This window comes from Sinocyclocheilus grahami, unplaced genomic scaffold (genome assembly GCF_001515645.1).
Source record: "Sinocyclocheilus grahami isolate Dianchi unplaced genomic scaffold, SAMN03320097.WGS_v1.1 scaffold523.1, whole genome shotgun sequence".
NCBI lineage: Eukaryota > Metazoa > Chordata > Actinopteri > Cypriniformes > Cyprinidae > Sinocyclocheilus > Sinocyclocheilus grahami.
The window spans coordinates 388,471-415,196 of record NW_015505702.1 but is presented as its reverse complement, the minus strand read 5'-3'; the positions used below and the strand labels follow the sequence as shown (position 1 = coordinate 415,196).

The 26,726-nt window shown below is 37.8% G+C and overlaps 1 protein-coding gene across 2 annotated transcripts; it reads left to right on the top strand.

The window, feature by feature from the left end:
- Positions 1-978: 978 nt before the first annotated feature.
- On the top strand, positions 979-26,726 carry LOC107555050 (uncharacterized). 2 transcript variants are annotated; one of them, XM_016237737.1, is made up of 8 exons: positions 979-993; positions 7,576-7,725; positions 11,022-12,532; positions 19,144-19,327; positions 20,821-21,019; positions 22,359-22,936; positions 23,348-23,493; positions 24,390-26,726. In XM_016237737.1, the coding sequence occupies exons 3-8, from the start codon at positions 11,052-11,054 to the stop codon at positions 25,192-25,194; spliced, it is 3,393 nt and encodes a 1,130-aa protein (XP_016093223.1). In that variant the 5' UTR covers positions 979-993; positions 7,576-7,725; positions 11,022-11,051; the 3' UTR covers positions 25,195-26,726. The 2 variants fall into 2 exon arrangements, with proteins under 2 accessions (XP_016093223.1, XP_016093222.1); XM_016237736.1 differs by having other exon boundaries at positions 20,818-21,019.

Sequence of the window (26,726 nt, the reverse complement as noted above, 5' to 3'; positions counted from 1 at the left end):
TACCATATTTAGTGCAACACTTTTATTTGTTCCCCACAAAATATATTTTTTTTCACTAAATGTTTGGATTTCTAAAATTATTGTGCACTGATTTTTCTAGAATAACTTTGGCTGCCGAATTATCCACTAACCTAGTTTATGATACATTTTTGTCATAGATTATAAATATACATAGGCCTATATTTTTTCATATTTGTTTATTTTATTTTTCTTTATAATGAAGTAGTCTGTATCTAGTAGATTGTGAAAGAATGATTATCAGTTCCACACACAGAGAACACAACAAATTTATTCTCAACATTTTATTTAGACATTTTTCTTTCAAATTAACGAGTTTAATCTCGCATTATAATGACTTTCATCTCAAAATGGTTTTATTTCATTTTTTTATTGCTTGGCTCTAATACTCTTCTGTATTTAGTGCTGTGTTGCAGGTTCTTGGCTTTTTATTTGTATTTTTCTCTCAGTGTAAAATTAATAGTGTACAATTTTCAGCGAATAACAACTTGCATTTAGTTTTTTCCTAAAAGCTGTGGTCTGAACTAGTTGTGAAGTCCAGGACAGCTTAGTGCAAACAGCAGTGAGGGAGAAATGAGAGCTATCAGTGATTCCATGATATTATCTTTTTCTGTTTTTCACAGGGACATCTGCTTCTTACAGCTATCCTGCCTTATTACAGGCGCTGTTGCCTATCAGCGGAGCTCCTGGGATGTTCTCTGTCTCTCCACCTCTCTCTCGCTCTTTCTCTCTCATGTTTGTTCTCCTCCCTATACCGCTCATCTCTCATCGCTCGTGTCTCCTGCTCTCCACACCTAACCCTTTTATCAGGCTTTCTACTCTCACCTATCAATCACTATTTCCTGTCCTGTCCTGTCCTGTCCCATCCCTCTCTGTCCTTGGCACAGTTTTCTCTTGTTATCTTCACAGTATTTCACACTGGATCCATAGCACTCTCTCTTTCTCTCAGGAGGTTGATAAGTGTGAAGTCGGCAGGTTCGTAGGTTGTTTTTGTTATTGTTACTGTTGCCAGAGCTGCTGGTGTCATTATCCAATGAAAACTCAAACAGAGTAGGAGTAAAGAGAGTACACTTATGAGTAATGAAGAGGAAGAGCCCTTGGCTGACTAGATGACAACCACTAGTCTATCTGCTTTTAAAAACTATATATATATATATATTAACTTCTTTTGGTCGACCATGGCGATGCCTGTTCTGAGTGGAACCTGTCCTGTTAAACCACTGTATGGTCTTGGCCACCGTGCTGCAGCTCAGTTTCAGGGTCTTGGCAATCTTCTTATAGCCTACGCCATCTTTATGTAGAGCAACATTTCTTTTTTTCAGATCCTCAGAGAGTTCTTTGCCATGAGGTGCCATGTTGAACTTCCAGTGACCAGTATGAGAGTGTGAAAGCGATAACAAATTGAACACACCTGCACCCCATTCACACCTGAGACCTTGTAACACTAATGAGTCACATGACACCGGGGAGAGAAAATGGCTAATTGGGCCCAATTTGGACATTTTCACTTAGGGGTGTACTCACTTTTGTGGCCAGCGGCTTAGACATTAATGGCTGTGTGTTGAGTTATTTTGAGGGGACAGCAAATTTACACTGTTATACAAGCTGTACACTCACTACTTTACATTGTAGCAAAGTGTCATTTCTTTAGTGTTGTCACATGAAAAGATATAATAAAATATTTACAAAAATATGAGGGGTGTACTCACTTCTGTGAGATACTGTATATATATATATATATATATATTTACTCTCAATACCTATCAGAATATTTGTCATATTAGTAGTATTGAGGTTTGTTGTTAGAAGGTTGAGCTATAAATGTTCCACAGTTAATTATGAAGCTTTCATAGCCTATGGAATATTGGGAATTACATATAAACTGTCCAGTGCTGCCTTTTATCATCATCATCATCTCCACAAGTTTACTAATCAAGAAAGCATTAGAAAAAGCACTGGGGTGAAATAATCGTCCAGTGATGGCATCCGATGATTATACTGTGGTGCTTTGGTATGTGCTATGTGCATAGTTGACATGAAATTATTTGGGACGTTCTTCGGTGTGACAAGCTTTACTCAAACAAATACTGTATGAAATAGCATTTTATATATATATATATATATATATATATATATATATATATATATAAATTCATTTGTAATTTGTAATTCATATTAAATAGTATTTGTACATTTCATTTGTTGTACAAAAATTAAAGGGTGACCAGTCACATGACTAGTTGCACTACCATTCAAAAGTATGGGGTCAGTGATTTTTTTATAAATGAATAATTATAAATTAATACTTTTAATCGTCAAGGGTGCATTACAATATTCAAAAGTGAAAGACATTTATAATCTAGAAAAATGTAAAATGAGATGTATCCGTTTTCTTAAAAAATATTAAGCAGCACAGCTGTTTTCAACATTGATGATAACAAATATGTAAAGTAATGTTTCTTGAGCATTAAATCATCATATTACAGTCACTTCTGAAGGATCATGTGACACTGAAGTCTGGCGTAATGGCTGCCGAAAATTCAGCTTTGACACCACACGAATAAATTACATTTTAAAATGTATTTGAATATAATTTTTTTTTTAAATTTATATTTATGTTTTTACTATATTTTTTATTAAATAAATGCAGCGTTGGTGAGAATAAGAGAGAAAAAAATCTTACTGACTCTGAAACATTTGAACAGTAGTGAAATAGGTTCACTTATTAAACTGTATACATTTTAATATAATTTTGATGCTGAGGACACGTCATCTATACTTACTGATAACCATATTCATGCATCATGGTATTTACATGATACTGTGTCCAAAAGTCATTGTAGTACTTTTTTTGTTACTGAAATAAAAAGGTATTTACTTGTACCACAAGTTTTATTAAATATGTTTAATCAAAAGAGTTTATGTATCACTCTGTGATATACTGTCAGCCTGCTTTTGAGAAGGAGATTGGCACGTTTCCAATGCTCATCCAGTTTGCATGATTTCTGACACAATGTTTCTGAGGGCAGTACTGACTTCTGTTGACAGTATGTCCGTAACTACTGGCTTTATCTTTCAGAGCAGTGGTATCATGTTCATGTGACTTATCTAATTCAGGAAGAGGTGAAAAAAAATCCTTGTGAGGAGCTGCAGGGCATTGATTCATCAGTCTGAAAGGCAATTATTATCTTGCTTCATTTCCCTCTGCTTCTCAAGGCAAAAATCAACTAACGACAGGGTTACATCACACAGAGCTTCAATGCATATACATTTCATTGAAAAGATTCTTATCCTCTTCCGTGTCTCGCTATGCATTATGTAAGCAGTGGCCTTATCTTATTAGAATGAGGATATCTATATGAGAGACATGTAAATTTGCCAGCATTTAACGCTTAGGAAGCAAACTTACTGATGAATTGGCGCTTCAATCATACTCCAATTTACGGGATGAAATCATGCATTAATGATATTACATGTGGCAGCTTGGTCATTAATTAAACACATCCACCAACAAGATGACCGGCAGACATTGATCACCATATTGATGTGTGCGTCTCATGGAAATGCAAGCTCTGTAAATTGCCTTTGTGTTGTTGCTGGCTAGAATGACATGATCTGTGCTAGTTATTTGAGACAGCATTTATACTTTGCCAGACATATAATGATTTATGAGAAAGATTGTGACATCTGTGTGCACCAATTAGTAATAGCAATAACTTCAGTACAGCTTTGTAATATGTACCGATTACTAGTGCGTCAAGCCTTTAATCACTATTATCATAGTCATCTAAGAATAGAACTAATGTGTTTATGGAAAAACTTGTGTGCTAACAATGCTTCTCTCACCTAATCTACCGAATGCATTATTCATCAGCTCAGTTAACGCTACAGAAGCATAAAATATTCACTAAACAATCTTGAGCTACAGGAAAAGACACCCTATAGTATATTTGTCAAGGTTTTTTTTAATCTGCATGATGTACGGTATTCACCTTGGAAACCTTGCGTATGTGTGGTTACTATATGTAACAAACAATTTTTATTTAGCTTTTTTTATACTTTATTTATTTAGATGTTGCAGATATGGTAGACAGTACATTTTGTTTGAATGCAGTGGACTCATTGCAGAGTTGAAGCATAATTAACTGAGGTAAGCTGGTACTTGAGTCTTCACCTCTCCTGAGCCTCACTCTAACATGTTTTGATGCCGTCTCCTCTTACTTTGAAGAGCCGTAACCCAGCTCTGTCTCGGATGCTCTTGTCAGAATGAGTGCGGTGCGCCGCTGACAGGTAATAGAGAAGCTCTTCAGTTCTGCATCTGATTTGGACTGTATTGGAATATATTGCTAAAACACTAAACCCCAATCTCTAAACCAAATTCTCACTAGCTTAAACCAATTTGTTGAATAACGCACTCTTTCTGCTAAACCTTAAACACATTCAGGCAGTTAGGCTCTATTTGCAAATCTCTAAACACATTCTCATTCACTTAAACACTTATCACACTGTGATGCATTGCAAAATGCTAAACACAAGCGGGCAAAAGTTAAACGCAACTAAAGTACATGTCATCGTTTACACACAACGATTCAAAATTGTTCACACTTGTTTCTAATGATGTGATCAAACCAACTGTACAAAATATGAGGCAGTTCAGAGTGCACAAGTGGCACAGGTGACTGAATGATGATACGAACAATAGATGGAAACAATCTGAGAGGGAGAGGAGGAAGAGTACATGCAAGAAGTGGAGGATGAGGAGAGAAAGAGTAAGGTTTAGAGAGTGTTACAGTATCAAGGCTGGATCTGTCAGACCAGAGGATGTTTTCTCTTTGTCTAGCAAAAAAGACAACATTACTTGTGATGTGGACAAAGTCCTCAGGCCGGACTCAAGCACAAAGACATGATGCTGAGACAGAATGAATCTCTCATTGACCCTGATTTTACAATTGCACAGTATTTGAGTGTACTGTAACATGCTATTCATTTAGAGTTTTATTTGACCTTTTTGGCCTTTGCAGTTGGACTGCAGTATTTCTGTAGTATCCGAGTGCTGAATATATACAAACATTCAGTACTATTCAATATTCAGCACAATACTGTTCTTCAGTAGGCCTATACAATATATTCACCTTACTCAGTTGCAATTACTATACTTTTTTTTACAGAATTGCAAAATTGTTTACTCAATACAATATACTTTTTTTCTGTAATGTTCTGGATGCTGTGTTCTCCATTTTTCTCTGTAGTGTCTAATGAATGCTCTGTAGTGTTTGTTTTATTGACTCGTGTGTGTGATCTGAGAGCACTGTTTGATTTTAAGTGCAAGTGAAATGGTTTTGCAGAGATTGTTTGATTTTGATGGAAGAGTCAGAGGTTTCGTGAATTTGGTTTGAGTATTTGGACTTGTGTTTAAGGTTTTGAGAAAATGAGTGATGGTTTCAAGAAATGTGTTTTAGCAATTCAGAAAAACTGTAAGGCACTTAATTGTATACGTAAATGTCATTCCACTAGCTAAATTATTTTTAAAACATTATTTAAAATGTAAATAGTATTCAAACATGCTGTGTTCAAAAATGTATCTATGTATAATGTGTGTGTGTCTGTGTGTGTGTGTTTGTGCAAGTGGATAAGTTAATTATCTATAAATTAATTTATGAATGAATTAAGTGGTATTATTTGTTTTATAATTTATTAATGTTTTATAATGTATGCTTTGTTTTGTGTAGCTTAAATTAAATACATTCATGGGGTTCAATTTGCCTGATGAATTTGACCTGTTTTTTGGATGTTAAAAAGAAATGATAACATTTACTCTTCCAAATCATACATTAGATTTAGGATTTGCAATATAAATCCTAATACGCATAGTGTGACTGTAAAGATAGCCTTTAGTCCTCTTACTGCAAGATATGGGAGATAAGCAGCCAATGATCAATAGCTAGTAGACCTTCCTGAGCTTTCCAGCATATCGGCTTTCTGCAGGATCAGTTGGATTAGGCAAAATCACCAACAGGTACTAATCTGAGAATGGCTACTTTAACCCTAGCACATCTTACCCAAATTCACTCTGTAAACCATCCCCATTTCAACTAAAGCTAACCTATATTCTTCACAGACATGCAGATTTCAACCATTTTCAACACCAGTGTACTTATATGACCCCCTCTTTCACTGAAATTGCTCTTCACAGCTTAAAATCCTTTTTGTGGAAGCACAAATCCAGTGGTTAGAAATAGGTTGATATCTGCTGCAGTGGCCTTTGTGACCTTTGTGACGAAATAGATCAATCTCAACAACCAATCATGAGGTCAGTCTTCTGCAGCATAATCATACTGTGAATCTCCATCTGCGCTCCATGTCTTTCCACCTCCTGAAACCTAGAAACACCCCTGCTGTGCTATCACACAAACCTGCAGATACAATCAATATGTGGCCTTTTAGTCTATGATTCCATATGGAGCAGCTTTCATAGATCACTGTGCAACTTTGCTACAGCAGTGGCTTGATGGAAAAGAATAAAAATTCCACATTTGAAGGTGTAGGAAATGTAAGCAGCACTGTCTATCTATCAGTGAGTTCATTCAGAGAAGAATTCGTCACGGAATAACATACTAGTATTCTAAAAATAGTAACAGTAGTATGCCAGTATGCTATTCTGAATTCAGCCTTTGTGAGATGTTTTGAACGATTCATTAAAAGAACCGCTCATAAGAGTCATTTAGTCATAAATCAGACTAAAGTGTCCGCATGGAATGGTTGTGTGTGCATATTGCGAGTACAACTCGGTAGAAAGGCGTCTCTTCTTATTTCGCTTACTGATGTCCTGCTGCAATCCTCAGGGTTTTGTTACTCTGAAACACGTTAGTGAGCAGCTGGACCACATACTGACAGATATTCACCAAACACCAAGAGTCATTAGTAAGATGGAGTAGAAGAGCAACTGAATGTGTTTATTGACTGAAGCCTGACTCCATCCTGGTGGAGGTCGAGCTGTGTCTCCCTCAGTAATGAGAAATCATTGAAACTACATTCACTGACGTGCCACTATCACAACTTGAACTAATTCCAGAAGGTCTCTGGCTGATATTGAGGTCAGAAGAGATAAAATTGTAAAGCCCACAACATGCCCTTGAATTTCAGAGTCTTGAATCACAGGAGGTCCCAAGTACATGTGTTTTGGAATATTTTGGAATTCAGTTTTTTGTGTATGTTAATATTTATGAATATTATCAAAATGTATTCTTAGCATTATTATGTTTGATTTGTATACAAAAAATAGACCTTTCTTAGAAAGCAAGAAAATTATTAAGCTGAATAATATCCTTAAACCTAAGAAATAATTTTCTTTGTGTATAAGGGAAACCCCGGTGATGACTGTTTTATTCAGAGTGTTTGACTTCTTAACAAAATTTCCTCAGTTATAGCAAATGCATTTCTCAAAGAAAACAGAAACACAAAATCCCTAGAAATACTGCAGGATCCTTTGTTCGTTTTAGAAATTGATTTGTATTATTTGTGGATGCCTGTATTGATGTTTTTTCTCTTCTTTTGTAGCTGCCTGTGCTTGAGATCTCAGCAGTCTGGCGTTGTGGATGGTTTGTCTACCTCTAATCCAAGCCAAAAGAGATTCTGTTGACTCAGAGCCTGTGAATGAGAGCCTAAAGCAAGCCGAGTAAAGGTGCAGACAGAGTTGATTAAAATGGGGTAAGTTTTTATGACTAACACAACAAAAAGACTAACATATTGCAATCCTGAAGGGTTTCTCTAACACACTTTTTCAGCAGAGGCCTGCAGATACAAGTATATATATGTATATATATATATATATTTATATATAAAGTACATACAGATTCACTGTGTTTCAGTGGCCAGATCACTTCTTGGCCAGGTCACACTTATAAAAGAGATTTTCATCTCAATGAGTTTAACCTGGTTAAAGAAATGAGACCCTTACAAAACAAAAATATATGGGAATATACTGCAAAGTGTAATACCATACATTGCATAATACATTTCCATATATGGGGAAGCTAGTGCATATGTTTTTCAGTATACTGCAATATATGCATTGACCATGTATGGCTATATTTTGATACATATAAAGACAAAAATAGCGTTACATGTAATATTCGTAAGGTTTTATCCTTTGTTATGTACATATATTGCACATACAGTACATGTCCCTGTATAATTGTGAATGTATGTACACACATACTGTATATACACACGTTCACAGAATGAGTTACAGCAGATTTCTAGTTCCCAGCATGCTTTGCTTCTGTTAAAGGAGAGTAAATCTTAAAATTAAATGTTATCTCGTGTTTTTGCTCAGTATTAATATAGGAGGAGATCTGTTAGTGTTTAATGTTCTATTATTTTAGAATTTAAAAGGATTTCTGGCATGTCTGAGTTTTGGGGTTACCGTTGTTTTGAAAAGTCGAGCCTGTGGTCAGGTTGACGACTGGCCAAACAGCATTAAGACTATATATTACTTTATTTAAAAAAGTAATGGCTGTGCACTCTTCAGCACGCTGATAGTCTCTTTGCTAAATACTTTAGTACATGCAGATGGGCTTGTGCTGTTGTTATCTAGCTATAAATGAAAAAATTAACTACGTAAATAGTTATAAAATATAAGAAATATATTATACATTTTTATATATGTGTGTATATACTGCATGAGTAAATATATGTGCAATATATTAATACACATGCAGTACCATATCTTATCACATGTACATCTATATGTTAGGAAGTGTATTACTGAATATAAAATTACATATATTATAATATATAATTAAATATATTGTCACATATTTTTCAATATATGAAAGTGGCAATTCCTTATTTATTATTCAATATACTGTTTTGTAATATATTAACACAATATACTATTCTGTATATTCTCAATATACTGTTAAATCATTTAATATATTGATCATTCATATATAAGGAAATATATATTCTTTGCGTAAGGGTAATGTAAAATCAGTCAGGGAAGCTGATTAGTTTGTCATGAATCTGGCTAATCCAGTCCTCAAGTTTTAGTGTCTTTGAATCTCTAGTATTTTGGCTTGGTATGGCTTGCTATTGTCTCAGTGAGGGACAGTCTGCTCTCGCTTTCTTGTGTCCGTAAGAATTCTGCTCAAATAGGAAATGGAGCATCTGCCTGTCTGTCACACACAGAGAGGACATAGTGGGCCCGGCGTGAGTTGATCCTGTGCCACATGCTCATTAAACAAGCTCCTTATGCTAATTGACTGTTTATTCACACGTCAGCAGTTTTCAAGCGCAAGCGAAAGAAAACACTGGCAGTGCTATTGAGACAGTGAGTCTACTCGCCCACAAAGATAGATCCTCCTGAGCGCTCCACTGTACAGTTCACAGAAAAACAAAAAGGTTTTTTTAAATCTTCTTATCTCCTAAATGGAGATGAAATTAGAGATGGAAATTAGCCTGATAATACCAGAGGGGTTTCAATAGCTCCATTTTAATTAAATTGGGCCAAACGTTAATTGAACACCTGAACATGCTGGGCTTCCCCCACTTAAAATTGCTGGTTTCCCACCTTTTTCAATCTAATCGCAATGCCATTGTTGTTCTCTGACAGGCACTGTGAAGAAGATGAATATTCAGATGGATTTGTCCTGACTCTGCTGCCCGGAATTATTGTGACATGTTCTTTTGTAACTCCTGGTTTGACCCTGATTTCTGTTTAAGATTACGGGTGGATATGAATATGGCCCAAAGCATGGCAATTTGTTCTAATTACTGAAAGAGAATCACTCTCATTGCTAATCCACAGTTCTCATCTGATTAGTGGAATAAGAGCCCTGGGCGAATGTTGTGGCTCTCTTCATTACTGTCCCTTCTGATTTTCCTCTCTCTCGGTTTAATGTTTTTAATTCCAGACAGAACTCCCTCCCACCATTTGATTTGTAAAACAGAAAGAGCCATTTTTAGAATATGAATTTAATTATACAAGTCATAGGAACTACGCATGATGAACATTGTAATCACTGTAGTGGTTATTGAACTGTTAAACATCCTTGTGTTACTTAGCTGTAGTTTTATTGTTGGAAGGATTATTTGATGTGATTTAGATTAGTATACAATTAGTTCTACAGCAAGAGGAATGTTGGTAGCTTTGTCCAGTATACGAAATCCATTTTTAAATATGAGAAATGTTGGGTGACTTTCATTTTTGCACCCTTTCAGGGCATTTTATAGGGATAGAGGGCACTATTTGTAGGGTTGCTGCAAACACAAGTGAGCAACAGAATCCCTTACATACAAGCCATTAGCAAATGTTACATACAATCGACATTTCAAGGAGGTAATTTTGCATTTTCAGAATCATCTACAGTAATCCTCGGTAGCACATCCTCATGATTAATTTTGAAACCTGAGGTAATTTTAGATTTGATCAGGTATTTTAAAATCCTCAATTGCTCACGTATACCTAAGGATTATCAGTGGAATATATTTCTTACGTATTTGGTTATTTATTTATAAATTTATAAAGTATGCCATTTTTTTAATTATTTTCCACAGCAGTCAGTAATAAACAAGAAAGACCCATTTATACTGCGTGAGAAAAAAGTTAAATAATTTGCATATCAAAATGCTAAATAAAAATGTTATGTGATTGTACTAAAGCCAAAAGAAATCAAATTAAAAGACAAAATATTATCTGGAAAATATTAAATTTTTAGTACTGATGTATCTTTTTCTGTTAGAGGTTATTACTCTGATGACATTTTTTTTTTTTTTAGTTTGATTCATTTGTATAGCATTTTCACAATAATTTAAGCAAAGGCAACAGTGGACGGAATTTGCCAAAAGTCTATACAAGATTTATTTTTATAATTTTTACTCAAAACCAATTTTAAACACCAGGTGTTGGTGAATTACTGATTTTCAGATGCAGAGCAGTTTCAGTGTATAATCAGGTTGATCTGCTGACATCATGTCCATGCCTTATCTGTACATTTCTGCAGGGCTGTGATCCCGATGCTCCTTTCTGGAATATGGCAGCTATTTCAGTGGCCATGCCGGATGTGAAAGCCCCACAATGTGAATACTCCCCAGCAGGCTCTCCTGCAAGCTGCAGCATGGACTTGTCTATGGACCTGTCCGTCCTCAGCTCCCCGCTGTCTGCTTTCTCTCACCACGGCGTGCCCCCCTTCCCTGCCCAGGATGTAGCACCGGGCCACTACAAAAACAACAATGGCCTGCTCAGCAACCTGGGGGCCTACTGCTCCACCAGTAGTATGCATCCTCTTAAACAGCCTGACGGCCAGTCTGGCTATGGTACGATGCGCTTTCCACAGGGCTGCATGAACACCGGTGGCACCCGGCTTTACCGCAGCCTGGAAAACCTGCACTGGGCCGCTGTGTCCGATCCCAATGCGTATCCTTACAGGAGCGTGGACAGTGAGTTTATTCTTCACTGCACTTCAAGCAGCCACTGGTACGATGGGCCTTCTCAGGGACCTCAAGTTTACGGCTTAATGCCTTCCCATGAGAGCATGGCAGTCTACGGCCGCCGAGGATTGGTGAGGAAGGATATACCACTCTTTCCACAATGGCTTTTACCAGCGGTTGAGGACTGGGGTATAAACGGAAATGCTCGAAAGGGTCTTCGAGACAAGCTGCGGCTCCAGAGCACACGTGTGACGGAGCCCCACAAGCCCTTGCGTCCTCAACCTGTGCTTGGTAATGCACCTTCTCCGCTTTATCCGTGCGATCAGGAAGTAACGGTTCGGACTGGGCTGACATCATTGCAAAGGAATGGACAGCAAGAGTTGAGTGCCCGTCGCATCACCAGTCCTGAGGAGATCAAACAGGAAGCGCTGCGACGACTGCAGCTCCGAAGGCAACGAAGCACCCCTAACCTGGCACTGAACTCCAGACATGAGTCTAGTACCATAAGTAAATCTCATACCACAGAGCCCATCTGCACTAACTCTGCCCAGTCAACCCCTGAGAGGAAAAGACCCCCCATGGGCCGCCTGCACATACCTACGTTTGAGGAGTTTAAGAGAATGAGACAAAGGGAGGGCATTACGAACCACAGGTTCTCAGAAATGGAGAGTAACGACAAGCATAGAGAGGAAAGAATACAGACAGAGGAAACGCAGAGTGCAGAAAGGACTGACATTGACATCAAAACCGCTCAGGATTCGAACCACAGCGGAGCGGAGGTGTCTGAGCCCAGTTCCACTGCAGAGGTCCCAGGAGGACCCATCTGCACAAGCCCAGTGGCTCGCTCTCCATTACATCATCAAGCTGCTACAGGAAGAGACGAGGAGACAAAGGGTCCAGCAGGCCCTGGGGCCACAGATGTAGCTGTTCTCTCCTTCCCACCCCACAGGGAGAGTGGCAATGGCCCATCCAGCTGCTGCCCCGCAATCCTTCTGGACGGAACAGACCTTTCCAGCTATGGAGCCAAAATCTATAAAATGAGGGATGGTTTCCTGGGATCTGCCCTGGACCTTATTAAAAAAAGGTGAGTGGATGGGAGCTGTTGTGTTTGGTGTGTTAGACTTGTGCATTCACATAGTACTTAAAGTTGCAATAGAAGTAGTGACAGATCATTTCTTCCATATTGTGATGTACATTCCAAGATTATCAGAAAAAAAATTATGTAGGGCAGTGACTCGGTTCTATCCATCGGTTGTTGATTGGATGGCAGCAGATCTGAATGCGAGCTTGCAGACGATTGTAAGAAAGGGGCGGGATTTAAGTGGACTGAATGATTGGAGAAGTCCTGAATACATCACCAGCTAGAAGTCTGTCTTTCACTGAAGATTGAGGTATTTTGAAAATTATTCAAATCAGTTACAAATTTTGAGGTCAAAAAATGTTTTAGAAAATGAAACGGATGCATGGATGAATTGTTTACAACAAGATCTTTAAGATGCAAATAAAAATAGATTGGATGAACTTCCATTTCATGCCGACTTCAACAGATGTAGTTAAGAATTCCTTAATTCTTAATCAGAATTCCACATTTTATTGTTAAACACAGAAAAAATACCTAAAGGGGGGGGGGGGGGGGGTTTGGTAATGGGAACCTAGGTTGGATTCAAATCCGGGTCTCCCATGATATTAAAATTGAGCCAATACAGATTTTCATGGCCGATAATGGACAAATGTCTGACATTAAAGTTTAATAGTATTTTTATAATTAATTATAAATAAAAGAAAATGTAAATCAGTTGTTAAAATGGTACAAGTGGTTTAAGGCACCACAATATGTTAAAATAAATATTTAAATATTTATTACAGATTTAACATTGCAGTGTTATTAAATTAATAGTGTTTTTAAAGGGGTCCTATTATGTTCTTTTACAAAGTCTTGATTTTGTTTTGGGGGTGTACTAGAACATGCTCTCATGCTTGGTGGTTCGAAAACCGCATTATTTTTCAAATAATTTACATTATTAAAGTACATTTCTCCCCAGCCTGGCACAAACTGCTCGATTAGTTCCGGGTTTGATGAAGGTCCGCCTTACGAAAAACACAATGTGATGTGATTGGTTAGCTGTCCAGGTGGTTGCACACTGGACTACACAGGCGTCCCGTCGTGCCACGTCTTTAAAATTCGAAAACATTATTTTCTATAAGTGTAGGCACACCGGTGGCGCCGTTCGGCATCTGTCCGCGGCGCCCAGCTACATCGTGTTGTACTTGTAAGAATTGTTCTAGAAGCGGCGCTACGCTTCTCGTCCAGTGTGCATCCGCCTCATGCCAAAACGCTACAGCACAGCAGCTCTTCTTCACCTTTGTTTTCTCTGATCTCTGCAGCAGCACTTCTTCGTCGTCATCTCATCTGATGCACTCAAACAAGCGTTCTCGCCCCTCCCCACCCCCCAACCATTCTAATTTCTGTAGGTGGGAATTATTTTATTGATATTCTAATGGGCCGTTTTGTGACATCACATAACCCGGCAAACAACGATGTAGTCCAAATGAGCCGTTCTTTGTAGTTCTTCAAAAAAGGGATTTAAAAAAAACCCGAAATATCTCGCTTTGGAGTGGACTTTGAGATTTGTAACTTTGTAGATCTTTTTTATGCCCAAACATACACACTACACACTGACTAATAAAAAAGTGAAAAAGCATAATAGGACCCCTTTAAAGATTAACTGAGCATTAGTAGATAATGGCAAAGGGAATCTGAATGCAGAAATAGAGGAAACGAGCATGAACAATTCATAATTAAATAACTCAATATATATCCAGTATTATTGACCATTACCAATTAAAAAATCTCTATTAGCCAGTATTTCGATACCACATTGTTATTGTGCATCCCAATCATTCAGAGTTTAAATGGGAAAAATGGACATCAGCTGGAACAGTGTATCAGTTTCGCTTGTTAACTGTGAAAATGTATCCCATAGCAGCTCTAGCAGCATTTGCATCAGTATTTGTGTTATTGATTTATTCCTGAATCTCTGCACAGCTTGTATACAGAGAAAGAAACAGAGTGAATATATCATTATTGATGTGATTCTTAATGTCTTCATTTATGCCATGTACACAGTAGCAGATGTGATATTTGCATATAGTGGCATATTCTGTGGTGATTAGCAGGTTTAGCTATATTAAGAATGTAAAACATGGCTACTACGAATGCTATTAAATATTCTCTCCTAATCTCCTAATCATCTTTGTCTTGTTTTCCAGTACAAAATTACGCAGAAAATTTTTTTTTCCTAAGAAGCAAAATTGCAAAAGCATTTTTTGTAGTAGTTTTAAGCATAAACTTTTTTTTTTTATTTGAATTTTTTGAATTTTGTTGAAGCTTCAGGTAAATTTATTTATTTATTTATTAACATTATTACTGGAAAACAAAGATAAAGAACCAGATTTTTTCAGCAGCAACAATCAAAGGTAAAGGACTGGATACTATAGCAACAAACCCCTTTAATTTCCCATTGATTCACTCAGGCAGTAACTGTATTATATAGATTCTTCAGTGGCTGTGTTGTGTTGTGGCAGATGTCTGGTTCACACCTGTCCACCAACAGCACTTTTTACACACAGAATCTCACACAAGCATGAAATATGCAAACCTGACAGAAATGTGATTAACATAACAGTGCATAACTCTGGCCCTGACAGTCTTCTCAAATTTAGCATGGATGCATAAATCTGTATAGATTTTCCTTCAGCCGCTTTTGCTCCAGACATTACAGAGCTTACTTGCTGGTGCGTCAAAAGCTTTTCGACATTACAGAGCCTTTCTCTAATGTTATGTTCCTCTAGGGCAAGAGTTCAGTCCAGGCTGTGAACCGTCTAAATATAACATCCAATATCCCAGCTGTCCCATAGTGCCTCAAGTGAGGGTATTCATTTACTACAGAGCAGCCCGGGGCTTCCAGGTCTTTTATATGAGACTTTAATACAGTTTTTTTTTCGTTTATTGTCTGCTTGATAGTAGAAAGAAGAACAAGTCACAAGGCAATCTTATTTAAGCTTACAGTCACTTTATCTTATTGACTAGAATAGATGAGCACATTTCAAGGGAGCTTATTGTCCTGATGGGATGTTAATCTAAGTTTTTTTTCTTCAGTCAGTATAGGTAGAAAATATGCACATACCTTTAAATTAATAATAGAACATCATCCTAAAAGTGTCTGTCAATACACTGAAATAAGTGTTTTATACACCTTTATACATCTTACTAAATCACAAAATAATTTAGGAGAGAAAAATCCAATTAATGACCTCACACAGCACTGCTGAAATGACAGATAATATATCTGCAGTGCTTTAATGACAATTTCATTCATGTGTGAAAGACACTGGTTTTATTGCCACATTCAGAGCGTTATATTAATTACTGTCAGTCCACGGCTACAGGTTTGTGAATGAATTCCTTCATATTTTATTGTTAGAATTAAAACTGATATTAGACGCACATCAGCAATTAACATCTGCATTTTGTGATTTTTCTTTTCCTATGAGATGTCAAGGCCTCTTTGCCTATTTGTGAGTTTTTTCTTTTGAATGCTTCAGAGCTCATGGCTGTGCTGTCAGCACTATTCTCAGATGGCATCTATGCAAATTTATGACAGTGATGAGTGCAGCATAATCAGATTCTGAGGTACTGAAGCATCAAAGGTGATGGAAACGATGTATATTCTGTGGTGATTAGCAGGTTTAGCTATATTAAGAATGTAAAACATGGCTACTACGAATGCTATTAAATATTCTCTCCTAATCTCCTAATCATCTTTGTCTTGTTTTCCAGTACAAAATTACGCAGAAAAATTTTTTTTCCTAAGAAGCAAAATTGCAAAAGCATTTTTTGTAGTAGTTTTAAGCATAAACTTTTTTTTTTAATTTGAATTTTTTGAATTTTGTTGAAGCTTCAGGTAAATTTATTTATTTATTTATTAACATTATTACTGGAAAACAAAGATAAAGAACCAGATTTTTTCAGCAGCAACAATCAAAGGTAAAGGACTGGATACTATAGCAACAAACCCCTTTAATTTCCCATTGATTCACTCAGGCAGTAACTGTATTATATAGATTCTTCAGTGGCTGTGTTGTGTTGTGGCAGATGTCTGGTTCACACCTGTCCACCAACAGCACTTTTTACACACAGAATCTCACACAAGCATGAAATATGCAAACCTGACAGAAATGTGATTAACATAACAGTGCATAACTCTGGCCCTGACAGTCTTCTCAAATTTAGCATGGATGCATAAATCTGTATAGATTTTCCTTCAGCCGCTTTTGCTCCAGACATTACAGAGCTTACTTGCTGGTGCGTCAAAAGCTTTTCGACATTACAGAGCCTTTCTCTAATGTTATGTTCCTCTAGGGCAAGAGTTCAGTCCAGGCTGTGAACCGTCTAAATATAACATCCAATATCCCAGCTGTCCCATAGTGCCTCAAGTGAGGGTATTCATTTACTACAGAGCAGCCCGGGGCTTCCAGGTCTTTTATATGAGACTTTAATACAGTTTTTTTTTCGTTTATTGTCTGCTTGATAGTAGAAAGAAGAACAAGTCACAAGGCAATCTTATTTAAGCTTACAGTCACTTTATCTTATTGACTAGAATAGATGAGCACATTTCAAGGGAGCTTATTGTCCTGATGGGATGTTAATCTAAGTTTTTTTTCTTCAGTCAGTATAGGTAGAAAATATGCACATACCTTTAAATTAATAATAGAACATCATCCTAAAAGTGTCTGTCAATACACTGAAATAAGTGTTTTATACACCTTTATACATCTTACTAAATCACAAAATAATTTAGGAGAGAAAAATCCAATTAATGACCTCACACAGCACTGCTGAAATGACAGATAATATATCTGCAGTGCTTTAATGACAATTTCATTCATGTGTGAAAGACACTGGTTTTATTGCCACATTCAGAGCGTTATATTAATTACTGTCAGTCCACGGCTACAGGTTTGTGAATGAATTCCTTCATATTTTATTGTTAGAATTAAAACTGATATTAGACGCACATCAGCAATTAACATCTGCATTTTGTGATTTTTCTTTTCCTATGAGATGTCAAGGCCTCTTTGCCTATTTGTGAGTTTTTTCTTTTGAATGCTTCAGAGCTCATGGCTGTGCTGTCAGCACTATTCTCAGATGGCATCTATGCAAATTTATGACAGTGATGAGTGCAGCATAATCAGATTCTGAGGTACTGAAGCATCAAAGGTGATGGAAACGATGTGGAAGAGGCAATTAAGAGCTTATAACAAATCAATCAAAACACCTGTTTTTAATCCTACGAGACGTCTGTATATAAACAATAGCTGGGGCAAACAGCTGATTCATATATTTAAAAGTATGTTTATTCAACAATGAATGCACAGCCATCAGCATTCATTCAAATGTATACATTTTACAATTATGTCTTTGATTTGATACACTGCAAAAAAATAATGTTCTTATTCACTATATTCTGTCTTGTTTTCCAGTAAAAATATCTGAATATCCTAAAAACAAGATACAGTGCCATCCAAATGTTTGGGGTCAGTTATGTTGTTTTTAAAAAGTCTCTTATGCTCCCCAAAGCTGCATTTATTTGATCAAAAATATAGTAAAAACAGTACAATTGTGAAATATTTTTACAATTTAAAATAACTATAATTTATTCCTGTGATGATGAATTTCAGCATCATTACTCCAGGCTTCAGTGTCACATGATCCTACAGAAATCATTCTAATTTGCTGATATGGTGCTCAAGAAACATTTCTTATTATTATCAATGTTGAAAAGAATACTGCTTAATATTTTTGTGGAAACCGTGATACATTTCAGGATGATACATTTCATAGAAAGTTCAAAAGAACAGCATTTATTTGAAATTGCAATTTTCTGTAACATTATAAATGTCTCTTTTTTATCAATTTAATCTGTCCTTGCTGAATAATAATAATCATTATTATTAATAATAATAATAGTAATAATTTCTTTCAAAACCAAAAATCTTTCTTACTTATCCCAAACATTTGAACAGTAGTGTACATTTACCTTAAAAACTAAATCATGTAAGAAAATGTTTTTTTTTTCTTTACTCCATTGGGAAATCAAGTAGTATATTTTCTTGTAAATCCAAAACATAAGTGTAAAATTGGTTTATGTGAGATTAACAAGAAACAAAATTATTATCGTTCAAAATATTTTACAGTTTATTCTTAAAACAATAAAAACCGCACAAACAAAATGAAAAAATGTCAAAAGGGTATAAAAATAAGATATATTTTCTGAAATCAAACCTTGTTATCTAACACAGTTTGACTCGTCTGTTTTGTGCTGTTATTTATTTAACAGCTGCAGTGTGTGGGGTCATCCACGGATACATAAGCTCCTTTTCTACTTCACACACAAAGGAATCTAAAAGATTGATTGTGCTTGTTTCCGATTCGGAGACCTGCAGCGAGGAGTTCAGGTGTTAATGTGAATTGATGCGTCTAATTGCTGTCCTCTGTGAGCCCCTCTGGTCTGGGGGGCACCGGTTCTCTCTAGGGGGATGGGGGTTGACTGCACGGCACACGAAGGAGCGGAGAATCAGGAATTGTAATTCTCATTTTCTTCCCTTTGTGTTCTATCTCCCTCTCTGCTCCAGCTGCAGTGCAGAGATTGCAGCCGAGTCTCCCGTCCGATTGTCGCGTGAGCACAATGACGTCACTGACATCACCGCTCCCCAGCCCAGCCATCAATCTGCCCACGTTGCCATGACAACGTCGGCCTGCAGAGAGGAGGCTTGCACTGAGCCCGCGGGACAGTGGGGGAAAGCGGCAACAGAATGCGTAAGGAATGCTCCCGTCTCACGCACACTCACACACCTCTGAATATCAGCACTGAATGAGGACAGCGGCAACTGTCATGCATGTATGGGAGCGTGATCAGGGTGCACAGGAGGCTGAGGTTGCAGAGGAATCTGCACGGTAGAGGCGACTGCAAACATGCAGCGGAGCGCACAGAGCAGCAGCTAAGAGCAACACGCAGGGAGGATTAGAGCATGTTTCATGGTGGTAACTGCTTTACATTCCTTCTTTGTGTCAGGTTGTGTGTTGATGCTCACTGTGTCCTGCCCCTGTTGCTTGAGATACCGGCCTGCTCTTCATTGCGCCACATTCATTCACGCTATATGACTGGCTGTATGTTTTTAAGGTTAAGGGTGATATTGAGGAATGCTGGCATTCATGTGCAATGTTGCTATGATTCATTGGTCAGCCATTGCGCACAGATGCTTCTTCTGTCTCTGCATTTCTGTCTTTAATTAAGATAACAGCTGCCTTATTAATTATTCTGTACGTCACCTGAAGCCACTGTGTCTTGTTTCTCGTGCATTGATTACTTTTGAGAACCTAATACGCTCGAGCAACCTTTTGAGTGTTTTACGCCATAGATGTGTGTTTGTAGCAGATGCAACTGTAACACGCCATGTACTGACTTAGAAACGTCATTTTGAAATCGCTTTCTGGTGTTTCAGAGGTTTAAATGGTGAAAGGTTTTCAACTCTCATTTGAAGCAGATGTGGTCAGTGTGGTCAAACCCAGCTGACTTCCACAATGTGACAGATTTTTGAGTGAAACCAATTTAAACTGGTAAATAAAGTGATAGACTAGATTGTATACTTTATTGGATCCCAAAAAGTCTCAAAAAGATGATGATATTGGCGATTTTAACCAAAAAGGATAGTTGTGTGAGGAAGTGTAGCTGTTTCGTTTCATAGTTGTCCCAACCTGTTTTTGTTTGTACTTTAATGGACAAAAAACAATGAGACATTACTCAAAATGTTATATTTTATGTTCCACAGAAAAAAAAAGTAGGTCATACAGGTTTGGGAGCAACGTGGGGTTGAGTAAATGATGACAGAATATAAATTTTTGGTTGAATTGTTCTGTTAATTGGCCAGACTGTTGAGGCCAGATTTGAAAGGACTGGGTTTCCGAATCATTTCTGTTGAGAAAATAGATGCATTGTTGTATGTCATTGGAGTCTGTCAATATACTTTTTAATAAACAGTAAATGGGCATGAAAAGCCACAGCAAATAATTTTCCACTTACCACCACAATATATTAAAAGCTTTGGTAATATAACACCCTCTAGATGTACTGGAATGCAGTGCCTCTGATCGATGTCTGAAACAGTTAGTGGTTCCATTAATTCTCATATGTGCTTAAGGATTAAATCTGCCTTCATGAGGTTTTACACTGTTTACCCCCCCCCCACACATTTCAGACCAGTGCTCTGCCATGTGCACTGTTGATTGACAGATCTCCATCCTATCAGCAGGTTTCTGGGGCGGGCTGTAGACGCTCCAGCTCAGACGCGGCCTATGAGCTGGCTGAGTCAGTGAGGGCCCAGCGTGAGTGCCGCCTGCGGCCCCACTATAGCGACCCCATGCCTGCAGACGCCACCAAGCGTAAGCAGCTGGAGATGAAGATCGCCGCCGCCGCATGTTTACACATTCACCGCAGAGACAGGGACAGTGGTAAGACTCTTTCAACTGCACTACGCTTTGCGCACATTTCTTGCTGTAAGTAACCTTAACTCATGTCCTAGTTTTGTTCTGACAATACTCCATTTAAAACAATTTTTAGGCTTGTCTGTAACCTAAGGGTATCACTTTAGTTGTTATTATGAGACTATATGCTATTACTAAAGCCTGGCCGTTACATGCATGACCTCTGCCCTGAGGACTGCTTTTATCTTTCTATACCGCAGCATCCATACTCGGTGTCTGTACTTTGTTTAGTTGTTTTTAGACTTAAAGGCAATTATCAAATGCATATCTAGTATCAAATTAGGAGTGCACAGTATACTGTATCAGCACCATATTGGTTATTTTCCATTGTTTGTCATTTTTTAAATGTATTGGTATTACCAAACATCGAAATATTGTTTGTGGCTTTTTTAAAATTTAGATTATCACATAGCACTAACTTAAAAGGAGTAGTGATAGATTATGTCAAATACTTAACTCTCTGAGCTGTCCCAGAGCACCACCCTCAACCATTATGAGAAGTTATGCAATTTTATTTCAAACAGGATAATTTGCATAGTTGTTATAGTTATAGCAAAAGGAACTTTCATAATTTTCTTTAAGTATAGGTTTTAAAAAGTATTGATTTATAATATCTGTCATCAGTTTTTATAACATGAAAATAATTTGGCGATTTCTATTTATGTTACACTTTATGTTAAGGTGCCCTTTTTACCGTGTAATTATACAAACCCGATTCCAAAAAAGTTGGGACACTGTACAAATTGTGAATAAAAACAGAATGCAATGATGTGGAAGTTTCAAATGTCAATATTTTATTCAGAATACAACATAGATGACATATCAAATGTTTAAACTGAGAAAATGTATCATGTTAACAAGGACACCTTAAAATAAAGTGTTAAAAAAAGAAAACTTTCTGACCACACATTTCGCCGTTCAATTTCCTGTTCTATCCTTCTAGTCTGTGACCTTTAAAACAGCTTCTAAACTGGTTTATGTTACATGATGATTATTAGTTACTTTGCCCTTTCCGATCGTATCACACACCACTCTCCCCTGGGTCCTAATGTCCCACTATCACATATAATTTAATGGGGTTGTTTTGAAGTTCAAAACACCTCAAATGCATTGTGTTATATAATACAATATTTAAGTGAATTTAAACTGAAATTTTTCTGTTTTTATGGTCTCTTTTTGTTTTAACATTTTAGTTTTTTTTACTGTTGTATTAGACTTTTTTGATAATCACTATATCATTAATGTAACTATTGTTATGAAATTCTGAGAGCTGATCTTCAGAGATTTGTTTGCTCTTTGTCATCAGTGCCAGGCACAGCCAGGGGCCGCTCAGAGCCCAGAGGTGAGGAGAGGAGCAGGGGCCTGGGTGTGAGCCGCTCAGCACAGCACCGCTGGAGTACCGTCAGCAGCCTGAGCGCAGACAGCGGTGTCGTAGGCTTGAGCGATGAGCGTGAAGATGAGGAAGAGCCCCGTCGTGCCCGCCACAGTGCTGGAGCAGAGGTAGAACGTGTGGACAGCGGCATCGGCCCTGGATTGGCTCGGGGCTGGAGGAGACCCTTGCCGTCCCTCAGGAACTGGGACATTCAGCAGCCCTGTCCCGACTGTGGACACAAAGAGGGCGCCCGTGAGCAAGGCATGTGTGAACGCTGCTCCAAGCTACGCACAGAGCGCAAAGAGGCCATCCTAGAGTTTCTCAACACTGAGTCGAGTTATGGCGAGGACCTGCGTATCATCAAGGAAGAGTTTTACTGCCCCATGCAGAGTGCAGGGCTGCTCACAGCAGAGCAGCTGGCCGTGGTCTTCAGCAATGTTCAAGAGCTCATTGATGTCAATGACCGGTTCACAGAGCACCTGCAGGACAGCATTGATCAGGGTTTTGATCAGGTAAGGAATGCTAGTGATGGAGTGACATTTTGCCTGGCTAGTATGTGGCCATTTCAACATTAACATAACAATGGTTTTAGTTAGTTTTTTTGTGTCAGTCCCAAAATCTACTGATTAAAAAAATTGGGGGGAATTTTAGACTGTACGTTAAACTTTAGTATATATATTTAGCAAGGATTCATGCATTAAATCAATCTACAGCAACTGACTGACAGCTAAGACTTAATTGTTACGATATTTTGTGTCTCCACAAAAATATTAAGCAGCACAACTGTTTTCAACATTGATAATAGTAAGAAATGTTGCATAAGCACCAAATCAGCATATTAGAATAATTTCTGAAGGATCATGTGACACTGAAAAGTAATGGTAATGGTAAACCTAAATTAAACGGTGACTGTCTCCATACAGGGCGATGAGGACCTGCAGACTGTGTGCATTGGAGAAATCTTCTTGGAGTTTGTCAACATGCTTCCAGCGTTTCAGACCTACTGCCTGCAGCAGTCCACATCTGTGAACATGCTCAACACACTGGAGAAAGAAAAAGAGCTTCTTAGGTACACATAATATATACTTTAACTGCTTTGCCACTGTCATTCAGTGTTAAAAATAAAGGTAGTTAAGCATCAGCAGTGTAAGTGTGCATGCACAAACTCAAGTTAGTAGGTCTGTTCAAATATAATCCTAACCAGAGCTCAACAGTAAGATTTGTTTTTCCCCATTGGGCCAGTAGTTCAGATTTGTACATGCACTATTCATATTTTCACTGGCCCCACCATGAAGAAAATTATTAATATATATTGTGTGTGTGTGTGTGTGTGTCTGTGTGTGTATTTATTTATTTAAAAAATATATTTTTATACATGTAAGAAATAACTTTTTTTATTTCTATTTTTAATTAAATGTTAAGTGGTTGTAATTGGTAAATTGGTTGTTTTTTTCTTTGGCAAGTTTTTTATTAGGTTATTATTTTTCAATAGTAATTATTGAATAATATAAATTATACAGCCATAATTTAAAAACATTATTTTTGCTAGAAAACAAAGGCATTATGTGATTGTTCATTTTACCTACATCCTACATACACCATGCTATCTTGCTAGATACATTGATGACATATTTAAATCAGCACCAAAAATGTATACCCACAACGTTCAATGCATCACAGAATGTTTAAGTTTACAGTGCGTAGCTCAGAACTCTTGCATACTGGCCCCTGGGCCTTCTAGCCATCTTTTTTTTTTTGGCAATCAGATTTTTGTAGCAAACTGTTCTGAAATCTCCTAAAGAGTCTTCATTCATGAATTTACAGAGCTTTGTTGTGAGAAGAGCTGAAAAAGAAGTGATACAGTCCCCAATTTTGGATCCTTAGTAAATATTACCAATCTTATGTATACAATATATGATTCACAAGTTGAAAGTATATGAAAGTTTGCTCCTTTACATCCCTCAGGATATTCCTCGATGTGTCCCAGAATGACAACACGGCACTCAGGCGCATGAACCTGCGCTCCTTCCTCATGGCCCCCCTGCAGCGTGTGACCAAGTACCCATTACTGCTAAGTCGCATCAGCAAGGCCACCAACGAGTGTCACCCGGACTACTCCCGCTTAAAAGAAGCCAAGAGCCGCGTGGAGTCCCATCTAGAGCACATCAACATGAAGACCAAACAGGAAGGGACCGCCACATGGTCCTTGCGTTCTTTCCGGCGCGACAGCCGCAAGAACCGAGAAGTCATCAACATTGAGATGAGAGAGCTGTCGATGAAGACGGTGGCCTGGATGCGAGAGAGCACACGGTTTATCATGGAGGGGCCGCTCCAGTTGGCACAGCCCGCCGATGGCCAGTGGCATAAGAAGGGAAGCAAATCCCTCAAATTCCAGAACGTTCAGAGTTTACTTATGGTACGCACTCTGCGCAACACAGAAACGGTGACTGAAGGGAGTCTGGAGACCTCGGAGACGGTGCAGGACAGTGTACTGGTGCTCATCAAGGACAAGAGCAGCGGGAAGTTCACTGTGTTACGGGAGCCAATCCATTTGGCAAACTGCGTGGTGTCCGCCGACCCCGACTGTGAAGACACCTTTGAGGTGCTGGACATTCGACGTGAGGCCTTCGTTTTCCGTGCCTCCGACAAACCTCGCACTCAGCAGTGGTTTCGCCAGATCAAGAGATACGCTTGTGATTTGGGATCCTGGAGAAAGAGACGCAATGCTCTCCCTAATATCATGATTAACACAACCCAGAGCCGGTCCTGAGACTGAGTCCTTAGCGGCACATCCCTCATCCCTTCCCAGCATAACTCTGATGTAAATATTAATAATTTTAAAAAATCAATATTTTGTTGAGCAAACAGTATTTGTGTGGGAGAACCATCCACCAATGGACTTTTAAATTGGTAGGTTTTACTGTGATTTGACTGAATATTAATATAGACTGCAAGAGGGCACTTTGTATGGGTGGAAAGCAAGTTAATGACGTTTGGGAAGAGAAAAAATCCACTGTCAAGCAAAAAGTAAATGCCCTTTGGCATACCAAAATGAGGGCCTTGTTTGGCGCCTCACTGCTGCACTTGTAAAACACTGATTGTACAACCAGTTTGCCTCTGAGAAATGTTCTCAGTTGTGAAATGGTTTTTGTGATAAGCATGAGGGAACATGTTTGTGATTGGATGGACTTTATATGGACTTTTTAGTATGCACAACAGAGTGGAAACCTGTGTTTTGTGTGAAGACTGAGGTAAAGCTGTTTTGTTTTCGGATCATTGTAATTCCCTTTCTTTCTCTCTCCCTTCCGTTAGCATCTATTCCCACTGCCATTCGGGAGTTCTCATTTTTGTATCATTGTACTGGTTTTCAAAACAGCAATAATCTTCATTGTATTGTGTAGCAGTCAAGCTGTTTTTATTCACAGGTACCCATATTCTTGTGATCAGTGATGTAACAAACATTTTTTGGTATGTTTTCTGCACAATCTAATGAGGGTGTAGCATCAGTCTAAGCATCAAGTATTGTCATTGCCACATTAATGGTTGTGCTGAAAACATCTGTAGCCATGAACAAGATCTTCAATTAGAAAATGTTGATTAGATGCCCCGCCCCCAACCCCCAATTTTGCTTTCCTTTGATCTCTGAGGGGGAGAAAATATGTGCCTTTGTTTATTTGATACCGAATGATACCTTAGTACTATTTTGTTCAAGTTTTTCCTCTACTTTTACCCACAAATCAGGCCTTATGTCAAATTGAGAAAAAGATCTATAATTTTTCTGTAGCTGCTATTATATTCTGATTTCCCCACTGATATACAGACTGTGCTTTATGATAACTTGTTAAATGTTAACTGTTTTTGTTTGATGCACTTTAATATGAAGGTCCTAAACTGGAGCAAGGACATTGTTCTGCAGTTTACAAAGCTTTACTGTACTTTGTTTTAAAGATTGCTTTAACTTTAAGAGAAAATGAACCACAGTTGACATCAGCAATAGCAATCAATCAGTCTTTCTGGTCTCTCTATGTTTAAAGTCAATTGTCACAGAATGGACAGAAATTGATTTAGGCATTTAGGTTTCAACATTGATATTTACTGGGTTTTTTCCAATGGCATTGATACTGTTAGAAATATCATACCGTAGCTTCCACATTACACAACAAAAAGATGAGTTGAACCTGCCAGGACTGAAAACTGAGACCAATCAAGCTGTTAAATACTTTTTTCCATTCTTAATAATCCTAATTTAAATTATTTTTTGTGTGTAAAATATTGTGAATTGCAATTAAAAACGACAAGTAT